This window comes from Mytilus galloprovincialis, chromosome 4, assembly GCF_965363235.1.
Source record: "Mytilus galloprovincialis chromosome 4, xbMytGall1.hap1.1, whole genome shotgun sequence".
Classification (NCBI taxonomy): domain Eukaryota; kingdom Metazoa; phylum Mollusca; class Bivalvia; order Mytilida; family Mytilidae; genus Mytilus; species Mytilus galloprovincialis.
Window position 1 is genome coordinate 88,116,234 of NC_134841.1, and position 18,629 is coordinate 88,134,862.

The 18,629-nt window shown below is 30.7% G+C and overlaps 1 protein-coding gene across 4 annotated transcripts in view; it reads right to left on the minus strand.

Annotated features, from left to right (window-relative positions):
* The window catches only part of LOC143073305 (uncharacterized), a 60,137-nt gene that overhangs the window by 24,518 nt on the left and 16,990 nt on the right, over window positions 1-18,629 (minus strand). For all 4 annotated transcript variants that reach the window (XM_076248736.1, XM_076248735.1, XM_076248734.1 and 1 more), the window contains exons 5-10: window positions 12,976-13,047; window positions 9,868-9,939; window positions 8,776-8,847; window positions 7,605-7,676; window positions 3,610-3,684; window positions 3,039-3,110 (exon numbers count right to left, since the gene is read on the minus strand). In XM_076248736.1, the coding sequence (XP_076104851.1) occupies window positions 3,039-3,110; window positions 3,610-3,684; window positions 7,605-7,676; window positions 8,776-8,847; window positions 9,868-9,939; window positions 12,976-13,047 (435 nt within the window). The remainder of the gene's footprint in view (window positions 1-3,038; window positions 3,111-3,609; window positions 3,685-7,604; window positions 7,677-8,775; window positions 8,848-9,867; window positions 9,940-12,975; window positions 13,048-18,629) is intronic.

Sequence of the window (18,629 nt, forward strand, 5' to 3'; positions counted from 1 at the left end):
CTATAAATAATGATTAATCTTTGACCCAAAATCAGCATAAGTTTACAAATGAAGTTTGTCACAGAAACCACTATACAAATATTGTATGTGTACATTTCATATTGTCATATTTGATAAAATAAGTGTGACTGAAATTTGTTTTCATATGCATAAAATTCTGTTCCTGTTATATGTTTATTCACCTGTCTGTTTAATCTTTTAACATAACAGAACGGTGGTAAGGATTACATTTATAAGTCTTCCTTGAGAAAGTGAGGGGATACACAATGATGCTCTATAGAGCATGTGTCGCTCACCTAAGTATATGTGCACCGTTTACGATGGTCCCGCTAAAACATTGTTGACTAGAATAGAATTCGTGACAAATAAAGGTACCAGGAATCTGTACGCTACATAAGACTCATCAGTGACACTCATATCAAAATATTTATGAAGCCAAACAAGTACACAGATATGCTTTTAATTGGTTAAAAACATTCTATCATGCCAAAATCATAGATAAAAGTAAACAACCATCATTAAAAAGTAAAATAACAAACATACCACACTCCGAGGAAAATATACAAGTAAAGCGGGTAGTCTCTTATCAAAGAGCAAAATCCATCAAACGAATATATAACACCTGTCATATTTCTGACTTGGTACAGGTATTTTCTTATGTAGAAAATGGTGAATTAAAACTGGTTTTATAGCTAGCTAAACCTCTTATTTTTATGACAGCCGTATAAAACTCCATTAAATGTATTCAGGATTTCTGCAAATGTTTACTTCATAGTAGATATATCTTTTATATTTTTTAAGATAATAAGCAAAATACTGCATACTTTTGTTAATGCAGATTTTAATTCTATCTACTATTGTGGTGAAATTACTAGACAAAAACGCAAAAACGCAAACAACATTTAACAATCGTAATTAAGGGCGATAACACCAATAAGGAGTTGTTGTACGATTTCAAAGAAGTTGACTTATTTTTAGATCTTTTCCTGCTGATTAGTTTGTCTTAAAAAGATTCACATTCTATTATAGTTTCATCAAGTAAGGCAACATACTTTGCAACTCTAATTATACTTTTTGTCGAATTTGGTTTAATTTGGCCATGTAGTTCCAGAGGACAAGACTAGTCTGACTAGTTCGTTTCTATGTTCGTTGCATTGTCGTTTGTTTTTTGTTGCACTTCGATGTACGTTGCATTGTCGTTTGTGTTTTGTTGCACTTCGATGTTTTCGTTGTTTCCTTGTTGTCTTCTTAAAGTTGATTTGTTTTCCTAGGCTCTAGTTTGTAACCCGGAATTGCTTTCTCGCAATCGATTTTTGACTTTTGAACAGCGGTATGCTACTGTAACCTTAATTTATAAAAGTCAAAATAAGGTATATATTTATTATGTGATTGGCAGCCACAGAAATATCTTCGTGTGCGATGAATATCTCACTAAAGACTATTTAACCTTGTAAACAGATGCGTTAAAATGACTTAAATATATGTCTAGTTAAAGTTTACAGGCAGTATAGTATTAGTAATAAACCCTGACTTTTGTTCAATAAAATGTATTTAAATTTTTGGATTGTAAAAAACAAAATATGAAATTACTTTTTCATGGACATAAAAAAACATTTTGTAATTCATAGATTTTAAACCTAATGAGAAATACTTTTTTGTATAGTTTCCCGTAAAATTGTAATTACTTGTTTACTAAATTACCTCTTATTTGATTAATTTGACAATGATATAAATGCCCAGTTACATTATCGTCAATTCTATTTTTAGTCTAGAGTGTTGCCCCAGGTTGTTGGTTAGGAATATTGAATTGATTTTTTTAATGATTTAAGGAAAACCCATAAACCAAAAAAAGTAAACCGTAATCTTTTAAATCATCAGTAAATGTTGATAAACACAATTGATGTAATATGAAAACGTGAAAACCTTGAAATAAATTCGGTAATTGAACTGATTTGTATACCTGAGCCGTATTTAGCACAACCTTTTGCAAATTTGGCTCAACAATGCTCTTCAACTTTGTACTTGTTTAGCTTTATAAATATTTCGATATGAACGTCACTGATGAGTCTTATGTAGACAAAACGCGCGACTGACGTACTAAATTATAATCCTGGAGTCAATTTCGCAAAAAACTTACGACTAAGATTTGTCTTAAGTCATGAACAAATCAGTATACTTACGATAAATCTCAGCCGTAAGTTGTTTTGTGAAATTGACTTCTGGTACCTTTGATAACTAATTACACCACTGGGTCAATGCCACTGCTGTTTGGTCCCCGAGGGTATAATCAGCCTAATAGACAACACTTCGGTGTTGACATGAATATCAATAATGTGGTTATTTTTATAAATTTGCTGTTAACAAAATTTTGAATTTTTCTAAAAACTAAGGATGTTCTTATCCCAAGCATAGATTACCTTAGCCGTACTTGGCACAACTTTTTGTAAATTTGGCTCAACAATGCTCTTCAACTTTGTACTTGTTTGGCTTTATACATATTTTGATATAAGCGTCACTGATGAGTCTTACGTAGACGAAACGCGCGTCTGGCGTACTAAATTATAATCCTGGTACCTTTGATAACTATTTACACCACTGGGTCGATGCCACTGCTGGTGGACGTTTGGTCCCCGAGGGTATCATCAGCCCAGTAGTCAACACTTCGGTGTTGATAAGAATACCAATAATGTGGTCATTTTTTTTAATAAATTTCCTGCTTACAAAACTTTGAATTTTTCGAAAAACTAAGGATGTTCTTATTCCAGGCATAGATTACCTTAGCCGTATTTAGCACAACTTTTTGCAAATTTGGCTCAATAATGCTCTTCAACTTTGTACTTGTTTGGCTTTATAAATATTTTGATATGAGCGTCACTGATGAGTTTAATGTAGACGAAACGCGCGTCTGGCGTACTAAATAATCCTGGTACCTTTGATAACTATTATCAGTACGTATCTTCACTACATGTAAGCTAAATGTATTTACACGTGCACACAAATCAGTTATCATGTTTTCATATACTAGCATATATACTTACAACACAAGAGGTCCTGTTATATTGAAGAATGCATTTGCTTCTATGGTTTCAATTACACATTGTTTAAGATCACTATAAATAACATTAAACATGGTAAAATTAATGTTATTATTGTTTTCGACTTAACAGAATGTACATTTTATCATTTCACCCCGTTAATAAGCCATTGTTGTAATCAACATCAGGACTACTAACAAGTTGTACAGTATTTGATATTGTGTTTTTGTTTGTTCTGATAAAAAATTAAAGCTATTATGTCAAATCACAACTATGGTCTGCATTTACTAAATTATGATTCCATCTTATTTTTTCAATACATTAAGCATATCAATAATAACAGAAAATTTAGATATCTTTAAAATAATATTCATGCTAACATTTCCAAACAAATAACAAAGGATTAAATTGCTACAATTTTAAAAGAACACCCGTATCTACAAGCAATGTTTAAATTCAAAAAAAATCTGAGTAGTTTGTTGTCTTAATATGTAAGTCGTTATAATAATTCAATTATATATAACTTTCAATTTTATATAAATGCTCTACTGTTTACGAACGTTAATGTACTTACATCACGGTGACCTCTGTAAGATTTTGAAATATGAATGCAGTCAAACGATTCATCTTACGATTATCGAAAATGTTCCTGAAGAGACAATAACATATTTGACATAAAAGTGTACAAGTATTATGCAAGTATAATACATTAATAATCAATTGAATAAATGACAAAGAATAACAAAAATGGGGAGACAAATCTGCCCAACTAATAAATAAATATTCATATCTACTTCTAAGGCCACACCAATTTAATTTCTTGTTCTACGGATTTTTGGACTTCCAAATTTGGGGCGAGCGAGCGATTTGAAAATTTAAATAAAAAAATATTTGATTTGCAAATTTTTGAGGCGAAGCTTGAAAAGTAGAGGCGGGCGATTATAATTTTATTTTGTAAACATAAAATAGTAGGTTTTGACAATATTTAAGCTTGATTTATCACTTGTACTTTGACATTTCTTTAATTTCTGAAGTATTTTGTTCCTGTTCACCAAGAAATAATTAAATCTGGTCTATGTATGAAATGTATGTGTGACTGACAATGAGACAATTCTCCATCCAAGTCATAATCAGGTTGGGGACAACCCCTTAATGTTATAAATATCCCTTTTACATGTTTTATGAGGGATCAATATAAGTTATAATATATTTGTTTGTACAAAAGGGCTCATATTTTCTGAAAGAACTATATATCTATCTGGTATTAAATGGTCAAAACATGTCCCAGAATTTTGTAATATTCCTGGACTTTAACCATGTTAACACATTTACTTTAACAGTTTAATATTATTCAAAATAAGTGGACCCCTCTTTTAGAAAAAGTTGTTTAAAATATGATGTAACTCTCCTCTTTTTGAGTACAAAATTCTAAGTTTTCAAAGGTTTTGTATAGAAGAACTATACAAATCCTTGGTATTTCTATTTTCTTTTCTACATCAGTAAAATGACCCCTTGTCCATGTTGTCTGAGGGAGGGTTGTTCTCAACCTGATATAAATAACAAACACAGGTCAAAGTACGGCCTTTTACACAGGGCTTTGATACAGACCAAACAGGCTATAAAGGACCCAAAATTATTAGCGTACACAATTCGAACAGGAAAACCAACGATCTAATTTATATATCATGTATATCCAAACGGGAAAATACCACAACAACATTACCAAACGATAACTGCTGAACGACAGGCCCCTCAATCAATCAGGACAGGTGCATAAACATGCAGAGGCTATGGATAGTTTTGTTTCGCCAGCATACAATATAATTGCAGTTGAAGGCAAATCCTTCAGAAGTTCTTTGTACTTTATTCTAACAACGAACATGTTTTGATATAAGTAAGGGGGAAAGTAACCAATTTTTTTGTTCTTTACTCCGGTATTTCCGCTGATATAGATTTATATCAGAGATAAAAATCCTTGATCGGAGCACTCCCGCTTTGGATAAGTAGGTTTCATGCTGAAACAAATATTCTCACAGATATTTACAAAGTGTGCTGGGGTGTTTTTATATTTAAAATCGTTATATACAGGTTAGACTGTGATTTTAAAAACAAATGTTGATATCTTTTTATAATGTTAAAAAAAAAAAAAAACGGTGCGGGAAATGGACATGATTACATTTCCGGATGCGGGAAGCGGGAATATAAAAAAAATAAAAAAATTCTGTTTTGAAAAAAATAGGTGCGGGCGGGTCCGTCGAATAAGGAATCAAATTGGTGTGGCCTAAAGATAAATTTCACAAATTGAAAAATAAGAATAACAAGTTAACACGTCAAAGGCTGATGATAAAAGGAAGTGACATCACACAACGCAATTCCACGTGAACTGGTCATAACTGAATTTCTCTGAATCCAATCCCGTCTGGCCTACTGACCAGACTAGAGACATCATACATACATTTACAATCAATACAGAATTATCTTTTCTGATGTCTAAAATGATTTGATCCGGCTAAATTTTCAATTAACAAAATAAATTTGTTTCTTAGGACCTGTTTGAATGATAGATTTTTTGTATTTGTAGAACTTGGAGATGCAATAGGGACGCTAAAGTGCGATGGTCACCCTGAGGTACGATGGTCTGCGCCGAAGTACGATGATCCTTTTGATGAAGTATGATTGTTTGGCATGATGTTTGCATATTGTGACGTTTTCAAACACAACTTTACATCAAATACAACAGGGATTCGTCAAGTCCTAATCAGTGTTCAGTAGTGCACGTGGATATTACAAAACTGATTAAAACTATGTCAAGCGGTAAACTATGGGGAACAAAGTGGCAAAAGATGAACTTTATTTGCAAATAAGCTAACCAGTGTTCGGAATTACGCCGCAAATATTTCGATTGACAAATAAAATGTCTTGATCTAAATATTAACTTTGATTTGTCTTCAAGATGATTTAAACGATTTTTGTATATAATTTATAATTTAATGAAATAACATTCTAGTATTGCAGGTTTTTTTGCTATATCAATTTGATATAATGTTTTTTCAGTCCCGAGATGAATCTTAATTTGTAAGAACGCCGTCACTCCAGTGTAGCTTATTTTATTGTGGTTATAGTTTTATTTTTGTCTTCAAAATGTTAGGCAGAAATTAACCTGACTGGTCCTTACGTGTACTTCCCAACGAACCCCCCCCCCCCATTCAGCGGTGAATCAGCTAATTTCAAAGTATTGGTGGAAACGTGACATTAACTTTTATATAGACCTACACTCAGGGACATTTTTTCACGCTTTAATACCATACTATCTGACTCCCTACTACTAAAGCGGTACTAATCGGAAAATTAACAAACTAAGTTTTTGATTTGAACAAGACAGAAATTAAAAGATGTTTTAAATGGGTGGCTAGCAACTCCTTTTATAAAATGGAAATAATGTTATTTCATGTAAACATCTCATGTTCATATTGCTTTTTATTCAATGTCACAGGCAGACCATTGCACTCCAGCGTACCTATCAACAAAGTTATCGTCACAATTCCACCATTGCACTTCGGGGTGTTAACCATTGCACATCAGCGTGGACCATCGCACTTCAACGTGACAATCGCGGTTCCGAGTCCTACATATTTATCACTCAAATGTACTGGGGACGCGATTAAGTGAGTACAATCCACTCAAATAACATAAACAATATAATATCCTATTAAATAGTAAAAAAAAAAAACACCAAAGATTCAGATGACACTGTTGGTTGAGAATATTTTCGACAAAAAAGACTTTTCCAATTCTAGGTAGTTTTATTCGAGTAGTGACTGCATCTGAGTTATACGGTTGAGGCACAAAAAGAAGGTATTTGACTAATCTTTTCAAGTGGTTAAATTAAATCAAACTAATAGAATGATTTTATAAGTTAACTTTCACGTAATAGAAATATCTATCCAATCTATGCTATATACCTCAGATTAAGATTTTCTGTTCTTTTTTAAAATTATTATTATTTATATTATACGTTTATAGAATGATTCAAAATATCAACTTTATGTACTTGTCCCGATTTTGCTGATGTACTATGAATATACTTAATGTGCCAATAAACACATTACAAAAAAAATCATCCGTATAAAATTTGGCAGACGCCACTACGATTTGATTTATTAATAAGGAGTATCTATTTCACAGATAAATATATTCCAATTGTCGTAACTACAATCCCTACCACTTTACGTTGAATTGAACTTCCGAAGCAAACTTATCATGGATGCCTTGTATAAAACAGGATTTGCTTTTCCTTCGTGACCAACTGAAATGACACCAGTTTGGTAGGAGAAAAAAAAGGGGTGTATCGTTATACTTAGTCTTAGGTTTTCTATGTTGTATTTTATATACTGTTGTTTCTCTTTAGGTTGATTTCGTTTTTTTCACGGCTGAAAATACATTTTTTTCAGCACAACAATGTTAAATCTTCAAATTTGCGGAAGCTAATGTTTGTTCTTCTTTCGTCTGGGTTCGAGACTCATACTACATATATATTTAAATCAAATTAAAAAGAAATACTGTACTTACAAAGATTCTATGTTAATCAGGTTAATGAACGTATTATCCTCAATGGTTGTTATCAAGTTGTTACTTATTGAGCTGAAAATATTTCAATAATACGACACCATATTTGGTTGCTTGCATTATTACAATTATTAACTAAAAAGTAATACAAGTATTCTTACTAAAATCCTATCTCTTTGGCTTGCACAAATAGGAATGAAGTGTATTTTTACTGTGCATTTGCCGTTTCACACGCACCGGTGACAGAAACAAAGTTGTAATACAGCGACTTTAACATGTTATGTTTTCATTTTGCTCGAATCATTATACAGGAAGGATAAGCAAATACTGCTCCAGATGTAGAATCAGTCTTATTGCTCATGTAATCCCAGTGGTAATTCTCACTCGGTAGGTCATATTCAATGGGTCATACCGATAAGAATATATCCTTCGTTATATGCAAAAAAAAAAAAATATTCCAAAATGGTCAACCAACTCGTAAAGACGCCCTTAATTTTGGGAGGGATGGTTTCAATTTTTCCACTTATAACTCTTTGTTTGAAATCTTCCTTATTATACCCTTTACTCTTGCTGCATAGAGAGTGAGAGTACACAGTTGAAAAAACTGGAACCACTTATTTTGTCGTGAAGTTTGGTTCTCAACCGTCTCTAATGATTACTGTCAACTGCTTAAGATGTAAGTCAGAAGCAGATCTAACTGATTTTGATGTTCCCTTTGTTTCAAATTTGATTGAATGGATGTGTTCAACAAAGTCATCATACTGATTTATAAAGTGAGAGGACAACACTATTTAATTAAACGTGAAGTAAAGGGATACTGCTAGCTTCGTTTCATTCATACTTTATACATTCTCAATGCAAATCAAGGACAAAATGATTGATTTTGCTGCATTTTGATAATGGTAAAATATCTACCACATTTTTCAATTTAAGATTGTATTATAAATTAAAGAGGACACCCATCTCATATAGTCGCTTCATGAAGGTCATTCTCTAACCTGCATCTACAGTTAAATATTCCACAGGAAAAACACCCTCGTGCATACAAATATAAATGAATCGTTTTAATGAAAAAGAATGGCGCGAATGATATTTTTCAAATCCTCTTTACGTTCAGAAATGATTATAAACATTGATATTTCCCGTACGAACAATAAATGGTATTTGTACATACAGTGTCTTCAGGTTCGTCAAATTTGAAAACAACCTTTTGTCCAATGATGATATTTTGTTATTATTCAGCAGCCTTAAACATAAAAAAAATCAATTAAACACACCATGAATATCGATAAATAACATGCAAAATGTAGTTTACTTGTATAATTTTAAAGGTGGCATACAATATTTATAAACACTTTTGTGAACGAAAAACTATCTTATATTTTATGAAAACAAATAATCTCTAAATACACAAACATTCACAAAAACACGCATATTAGTCTTGATTGTGAGTTACAAATTTCAACCATCAATTCAAAGAACATTGCATCTACATATAGAAAAATGTAAAATCTAAAAAATACTGAACTCCGAGAATAAATTCAAAAAGAAAAGTCCCTAATCAAATGACAAAATCATAAGCTCAAACACATCAAACGAATGGATAACAACTGTCATATCCTGAATTGGTACAGACATTTTCTTATGTAGAAAATGGTGGATTGAACCTGGTTTTATAGCTAGCTAAACCTTTCACTTGTATGACAGTCGCACTAAATTCCATTATATTGAGAACGATGCGTGAACAAAACAAACAGCTACAAAAGGTAAAAATGTCAAACATAAGGGTCCAGCAGTCAACTTTGTGTTATCAACTCAATCGCTATCGAAACAAACAAATGTATACAAGGAGGCACAAAAAGGCAAACATCAAATTTAACAACCTTATTTTGCTTTTTTATTATACGATTTTATTGATATTCAAAGGCATTAAGTAGTATTCTGACCAATTCAAGTCTAACAAAAGTTAACAAGAAATAGAAATATTGTAAAATAAAAGGGATCCTCGTTTTTATTGAAAATAACACAAAATCAAATTATCATAATTAGGAAATCGTTTTTAATAATACAATGAATTTTCGCAAGAGATATTTCTTGGAGAACAGCTAGCTTTGACCCAGACGACCAGATAACAGTTAGAATATAAGTTTACCCACATATACAGTATGGTAAGAAATTAAACAACAAACATTCTTTCAATTATTAAATATTTAACCAGGCAATTATCAAAAAATGTAATTGTATCAAATTACTTTATTATACTTACAAGGTTTCGAGATTTACCAATCTTCCGAAAACTTCAACTTCAATCGTAGATATTGCATTAGACCTAAAATCACTAAGAAAGAAATTCATTATACACACATTAATAGAAATTGAGAATTATAAAAATGTAGAGATGAAATAAAAATATCATAATGAAACATTTGTTTTTGAATGCATACACGACATTTATACAACTAAAATTCTTTTGGAAAGCAGAAAATTACAGATTTTTCATTTCGTGCTTGGCCAATGAGTTCTTATGGTCTGTCTAAACATTTGCACAGCGGTACTAATATAAGACGGTATTATACAAAGATGTTGTTAATAAATCGTGTTACAAATATGACGGCTTAACAAGTGGCCTTCGTTAGAGTCAATGGTTTTGACAACATATCTTTGCATTTTACAAGGTATAACATGTACAATGTTTCTGTACATGTTATAACATCGCAATTTATACACGACAGAAATATAAATATACAAGTACTTTTACCTTTTACGAGTGACTTTTATGTCAGTTAAGAGTGTACATTAAACTTTTTTGCACATTCCTAAATTTTCTGTTTTTGAAAAAAAAACACTTTCGAACTGATCGAAAGCAAAGAAATCGTATTGTTTTGGTTTGAGATAAGCCGTCAGTTTAATGACTAGAATTGTTTCTTAATTTTCATGTAAGGGAATTTTAAGTCGTCTATATTGTATGGGAATTTCTCATTGTTGAAAGCTGTTCGGTAACCTATAATTAATTGCTTTCATCTACTGAATTTTAGCTTTGGTGTACAGTTGTCTCATAAGCAATCATACCACATTGTTTTTTGTATGTATGTGACAGTTCACATTTATTTATTTGGAAAGTAAATGCTTCAACAATTATATACTTTTAAAAGGAATACCCATTTTATTTTTTGGATAGTAACGAAAAGCCTTAGCAAAAAAATTGTCAACAGCTTAAAAACGGTTACCTACTTTAAACGCAATTGACCAATTTGATAAGATTTGAAAGATTTATTCTAAGCACGGTTTGAAATGGACTAGTCTAAAAACCTGTTATGCATGTTTGCGAATGCTATCCCCTCCTCCTAAACTGTGACACTAGTGTAACAGTAAACTATATGAACAAAATATGTATCCGTTAAAAACAGCTTGACTTCCAGCAAAATTGCCAGACACATAGACGCTTGTGTTTCCCATCCAGGTTTCCTTAATAATGGATTACTAAATCAATTCATAATTTTTTTTTTTATTTTATTTGGGATGGTAAACCAGACAAAATTAAAAGAGAAAGAATTGCTCAAATATATAAACTGGGTAGACTTAACATGTTAAATCTAAAACAATTCATCAAAGGATTAAAACTAACTTGGATAAGAAGAATAATTTAACAAACTAATAACTATTGTAAGTAACTAACTTGTACTGAAATTTAAAAAAAAAAATGAACTATTTTTGGTACTTCCAAGAACACAAGTTAAAGATCCTTTTTGGCAGGAGCTTTTTAATGCTTGGACTGAACTCCAAACCAAAGTAGCTATTCAGAATGAATATGATTTTATCACATCTAATCTTTGGAATAATAAAAAAGTTAAAATTGGTTATCAAATCTCTCTGTATAAAAAATGGACTGAAAATGGAGTCTGGCTAATAAATGATTTAATTGATAATGATGGACATTTAATGAATAGCAGGAATTTAAAAAAAGACCATATAATATTGATACATACTTTCTTATATTTCAAGGAGTAATGTCAGCTGTTTATTCCTATATGAAAAGTCTTAATATTAAATGTAATCAGCTTATAAAGCCTTATGTGCCAATTATACCAACTACTATTTCTATATTTATGAAATCTACAAAAGGATCAAAAGACATGTACAATGTTTTAAATGAAGAAAAAAAAACAAGTATCACATCCCATGAAAAGTGGTCCTTAATCCTTAATAGACATAATATTATTTGGAATAAAATATACAGACAGCCATTTTACATTACTAAAAATTCAAAATTACAGTGGCTCTAATACAGGATTAATCTCAGAATTTTGGGAACTTATAAATTACTCTACAAAATTAAAGTCTCACAAAAACAATAAATGCACTTTCTGTACCGACTCAATAGAAACTATAGAAAAAATATTTTGGACATATCCAAAAGCTTTTGATGTTTAGGAAGAACTTAATAATGGATATATACAAAAGTCCAAATTGAACTACCACTTAATTTATATATTGTCTTATTAGAGATATTTAAAAAAACAGAAAGAAAAAGAATACATAAGAAATCTCGTAATACTATTAACTAAATATTATATATACAAAACAAAAATGCAATGTGGACAAGTAAATTTTGTAGCCTAAAAATATTATCTTAAAGAAAATTTGTTTATTGAAAAAAACCTGGCTCCAATTGCAACTAATAGAATTATTTTATAAGTTAACTTTCACGTAAGAAAAATATTTACCCAATCCATGCTACCTCAGATTAAGATTTTCTGTTCTTTATTAAAATTATTATTATTAATATTATACGTTTATAGAAGGATTCAAAATATCAACTTTATGTACTTGTATCAATTTTGCTGATGTACTATTAACTTACTTACTATTATTTTTATATATGTAGGTCTTTGCCAATAAACACATTACAAAAAAAAAAAAAAATAAAAAAAAATCTACGTTTGCATCTTACTCTAGCATTTCTACCTTTAAACTTTTTCAATTTCATTTACTCAAATTCTTTTTTAAGACTTTGATGAATAAGAACTTGACACATTTCATGGACATCGGTCAGTTGTTAAAGACAATGATTCCAAAAAGATCACCTTGTGCTTGTATTTATAGCTGTTTTGCTCTCTCATTGACATAAACCCCACATCTCTTTTTATTTGTAAATATTTCAACTAGCCTAATGCATTTTAAACCCCTTAGGGTTTTACAAATTATATTGTGTTTGGAACGCACGCATTTTTTCACATTTTGGATTAAAATTTTATATTGCAGCCTCAATGGCCATTAAGTTTTAGTATTGTCACAACCATGCTGTATACACAGCTGACTTGAGTTTTTTATTCGTAGATGTTCTGTATATGAATAAAAAGTAATACACACTTACAGGTTTATCAATTGGTCATTGTGAACAAAAAGTTTTCCTTGCAAATAAAGTAATTTATTATCATCCATCCTCCTGAAAAATATAAGAAGAAAATACTATTCATAGATATAAGATGTAGTTTGAGTGCCAATGAGACAATTCCCCGTCCAAGTCTATAGTCTGGATTTCTCATTACAAATTTTAATACAAATTTCATTGCAAAAGCCCACTTTGCATAATGTTTTTCACCTTGTTTTATAGTTGAACATGTCGTTCGTAATACACGTTAAATGCTTTTTAATTTTTTTTTTCAATATACCAATATTGATAATTTTGCTTTTATTTTTACTACTGAATTTCCGATGTTGCTAAACATATGGATTTTTTTTTAGAAAAATCTACAGCCTTTCCCCCTGTACTTTCATATTTGGCGGTTCGATGCTTGATAGAATGATGATTATTGCATGCAGTGCTAACAATGATTTCCTTAAAAAAGTTTATAAAGTTAGATATTGGTTAAAACAAATTTAAATATGGACCAATTCAAGTACAACTTTTAGGGTGCGCACGACTTTGGTGACTCGACAAGAGGTGTTTTGGAATTTAAAGGTTGTTTAGGACTTTTCGTTAACAATAAACGCCAGCTGATCAAGAAGACAAATGAGAGAGAAACATAAAAGTAAAACAACAAAAAGACCGAAGTCTCTTAACAAATGGCAAAATGGCAAAATCAAAAACCTTGAATATATCAAAGGGATTGAAAACAACTGTCATATTCTTGACTTGGTACAGGCATTTTTTTGTGGTTGAAAATATGGCGGATTTAACCTGTTTTTGAAGCTAGCTAAACCTCTCAATTGTATGACAGTCGTATACAATTCTATTATATTGACACCAATGTGTGAAGAAAACAAGCAGACAAAATTGGCAAAAATTTCATAAATAGGGGACCAGCAAACAACATATTGTAAAAAACAAACAAATATGTCAACAAAAGAAGCAAACGGCATATTTCAATTAACATAAATTTTCCTTTCTTCGTACTAAGAAAAACCAAATTATTCATTTTGTAGAACAATTTTTTATTCTCCATTTAAACTTATTCCTTACAACAAAATTATTTTCATTAATCTGTGTATATTATTGAATATGGCAGAATTTTGTTCTAGGTTATTGTTTTTTTGTAGAATTGTTTATTATCTCACAGCGGTAAACTAATGTTGCCTTTATTTATTCACCCCTTATCTTAACGATTTTGTATCTACATTGTATCATAGATAAAATTTATTAGTTCAGTGTATGTTCACCAGTGTCAATATGTCTTTTTATTGAGTTAAGCTATCGCAATAGATACTGAATAGTGTGTCTTTCTATGTTGTAAACTATTGTTTTAGATAAAGGTGAAGTTTAGTACCTATTAAAACGTTTAAACTAGCTGTAATTGTTGTTGTAACTGTCCTAAGTCAGGTATCTGATATTCAGTAGTTTTTTGTTTGTTGATGTGGTTCATAAGTGTTTCTCGTTTTTATATAAATTAGATAGTGCTTTACCTATTTGAATGGTTAAACACATGTCATTTTCGGGGACCTTTATAGTTAGCTATTCGGTATGAGCCAGGGTTTCGTGTTTAAGACCGTACTTTGACCTATAATGGTTTACTTTTACAAATTTAGACTTGGATGGAGAGTTGTTTCACTGGCACTCATACCACATCTCCTTGTATCTATATAGACAAAGCACATACAAGACATTGATATTGAAACATACGAATACAAGAAATGACAACAGCTCATAAATAGCACAACAACACAATGTCTGAATGTACAAACAGTAAATGTTAATAATTTACAAAGACAAATAAAGATACACTTTAACACGTAATCAGGACGATAAATAACGTCAGTAGCTATATATAATATATATACAAAGACCATCATGTATTATTTGTGAAATTAGTAAGGCTATGGTATATCTTCCGATGAACTTTTTTTTATAGAAAATAAAAAGTATACCACTTTTCGAAAGTATAAATCGATTGAGAAAACTGAAACTAAGGGAAACATATATTTAAGAGGAAAACAACGTAACAACAGTAACACTAAAGCGCAACAAAAAACCCCAAAGTCAATGGAACACCCACAGAAACGAACTATAAAATAACCATTGCCATGTTCCTGACTTGTTACATTTTAAGAAAAAAGAAGTGTTGAACCTGGTTTTGTGGCTAGTTAAACCTCCCGCATTTATGAAAATGTTAAATATAGCACTGAAATGACAACATTACATGCCAGAACTACAATACAAATACATGGAAGAACATTCAGAACAGAGATATACACAAATTAACAATACAATAGAACATTACGACATCTAATAGTTATAAAATTTACCAGGCTTATAATTTAGTACGACGGACGCGTTTTTCGTCCACAAGACACACCAGTGACACTTATGTCAAAATATTAAAGAAAGCAAAACAAAGTAGAATAGCATTGATGACCCAAAATTCAAAACGTTGTGCCAAATATGGCTATGGTTATCTGTCTGGGATAAGAAAATCCTTGGTTTTGAGAATAAATCATACTTTTGCATTACAGTAAATTCATAAAAATGACCTTATAATAAGATATACACATTCCACACGCAGGTATAGTTGTTATATTGTTACTTTTAAGGTGGCGGAAATTGATAATTTTGAAATTAAAATCGTCTCGTTTGTCGTTCTAAGAGAAAAAGCCAAAAGAAAATAGAATCTTCCTTGTCCATAAAAAAACGAGGAAAAACATAACATCACACAACTTAAAGGGAAACTTCGCAAAAAAATCAAAAATTGATATTATGTTCATTCTGTATAAAAATGCTCAAATTCATAGATATAAAAGTTTTATTCTGCTAGATAAGAGATCACCATCGATTTTAAATTTAGAGTTTCAATTCTCTGCGGTCAGCCATTTTGTCAACTTCTCCGATTTGCCCCACGATATGTCTAAGGACCAAAACCACAGTAACCCGATGTAGTCGTAATTGCGTGTCGATATCTTGTCAATCGTACGGTTGTTTTATCCGACTAGTTAACTAAGTTGATACGGAAAATTTTCTTATCTTTTTTTTTTTGATAACCATGATCGACGTCATGATCTGTTATTTATAACAATAATGATAATATTGGAATTAGTTAAAAAGTAAAAATTTCAATAAATAAGTGTTCCGTGAAACTTGAATTGTTTTCGGAAATCTAATAAGTTCATAATTCTTTTATGTAATAAATTTTATTCAAATAAATTAGGATCTTCGCTCCACTGATCACCCGCATGGCTAAAGGTATTACTCCCAAAGGTATTGCAGGGGGTGTGAGGGGACACGTCCAGGTATTCAAGCGATTTCCTGTCGAGCTTGCAAATTCATCATCGTTTCACTTCTTAGGGTATTGATCAGTGTACACGGCCGATAACTTAAAACTTTCCATTTTGAACTATTAGGTGTATAATATGCATCTCTATCTTGCGTGTCCGAAAGTGATATAATATACTAGTCATTACTAAACTCATACGCTTGTTTATGAATAACATTTCTGGTGTGAAAGAAAATTATTTATAAAAATATAAATAATACCTAAAAATAAACAACAGATTTGATGAAATAAAAATTTATATACATATTTTTTCCAAGGGTAAATTTGGTAAAATGTAATTTATACTCGTTGTCAATGGTGAAGGACAGATCGGACCATACCAGAAATATTGATTTAAAAAAATGTACGCACTTGTCGACCATTCGTATATACGCCTGGATAATAAGTAACGGAACTATAGCGCAAATTCAAATATATACATGTATACATTGTACATAAGAAAGAAACATACATTTTGTGTAAATTGGGGTAAAAGTTTTTTTAATAGACTAGTCCGCGTATGCCAACAGTATGTAATCATCAAAAGTTGAAAAGATATTGTATACCAAAAGCAGAAGAAGAAGAAGAAGAAGAAGAAGAAGAGATTTAAATACAGGTCGATGTATAACTTTCTTTGGCTCATCGAAGTCATGGATATTTATATATCAATTAGATTGTTCTCGAATAAAGGAAGAAATTCGTCATCATCACAATTGTTCCGACATGCATGTAATATGTACGCAACTGGACGTACACTAATAATCCCTAAGGGATGTGAATATTTTCCAGAAAAACTATAGAGTATCAAAGTTTCAAATCAATTTCAGGATTTATTTTCTTTCTTGATATTCAATGACAGCAATTTAAAGAACAAACTGCTTGTCCGCTTTAGTGGTATTCTTGCCAGTTGAAACAGACTTATAATTACATTAAACAATAGGGAAAGATGACATTAAATTCGTTCTGGTTTTTTTTTATACATCGTTGGTCAAATAGCTAAAGTATTATATATAGTTGGGCCCGATAAAGTTATGGTGTGAGACGAAGACTATTTTGTTAAGGACATTCCCGATTATGTATAAATTTTGTTGATGTTTTTCACACTTGAAAAGCAAATATGTTTGTAAATTTCGATTCCATTCCAAAAAGATTCTTAAATTTTCTGTCAATTTTTTAAAGCTTTTTTTTTCAAATATCTGAAGTATTCGTGCGTTGTGAGGTTTGAAATATTTTGATGAGAACATTAATTCCCAAAAAGGTAATTAAAGATAACTTTGGATGGACCAAATTATATAATTGCAATTGTTAATGATCTGTTTGAAATATTTAAGGCTGCCGATCCTAATCTAAAATAGTACAATTTTTAGTTCATACACTCGTGATTAGAAGGCTGTTTTTATTTATGAATTTATACTTCAATTAAAATAATTAAGTATTTTATCGTTACTGAATTAATCAAAAGTCATAATTCATTTAAAAGTGATCTTATCATGCTTATGCAAAATATAAAAATATACAACAGCTATCCAGTTATTGTGCGACCTTATTATTCCCGTTAATTAATTTAAATTATTTTTTTTTACATTTCTGTGTCTAAAACTTTGACTGACTCCCGTTTACAATTCATACGAAATGTTGTTCACACCTGCAATGCCAGTAAACCGTGACACCTAGATTTCACTGAATGAGGATCAAAGGATTAGAATTACATAATGCTAATCTTTTAATTACCTTGAGTTAACCTACGCATTCAACATTCTTTAGGTGTCACAAAACAATACACATTTTATTTCCACCGTACAAGCAAGTGAAAATGTTTGATGGAATGAAGCAAAAAGGTCAGAATACAAACATGTATTTTTAATACATTATTGATCATGTCAATTTCATATGTTTGTTTAAAGTATTTGTAGAAAAAAAATCATAAAAATTTTCTATTGTATGAATTAATTTTATTATTAAAATTTGTTTTAAAATCTCCACACGATCTAATTTTAAAAGTTGCATGGCTATCACTTATTTTTCGTTGGTTAATAGCTACACCAAATGTCGTCGATGCGCTTTAAATCGCGTTATTAGATGGTTAACGAACAAGACTTAAATGAAATATTTTCACTCCCGGCATGCATCAAAGACTTAAACTACGTCACATAAGTCAGGAAGTTTCAAAAAATAAAATTAATAATTCCCAATTTTCTTCTTTATTAGATTTCATATCAAAATAAAACTTGGTGAATATGTTTTTTATGGTATTATGAACATAATAAGATGAAAAGTGAAAAAT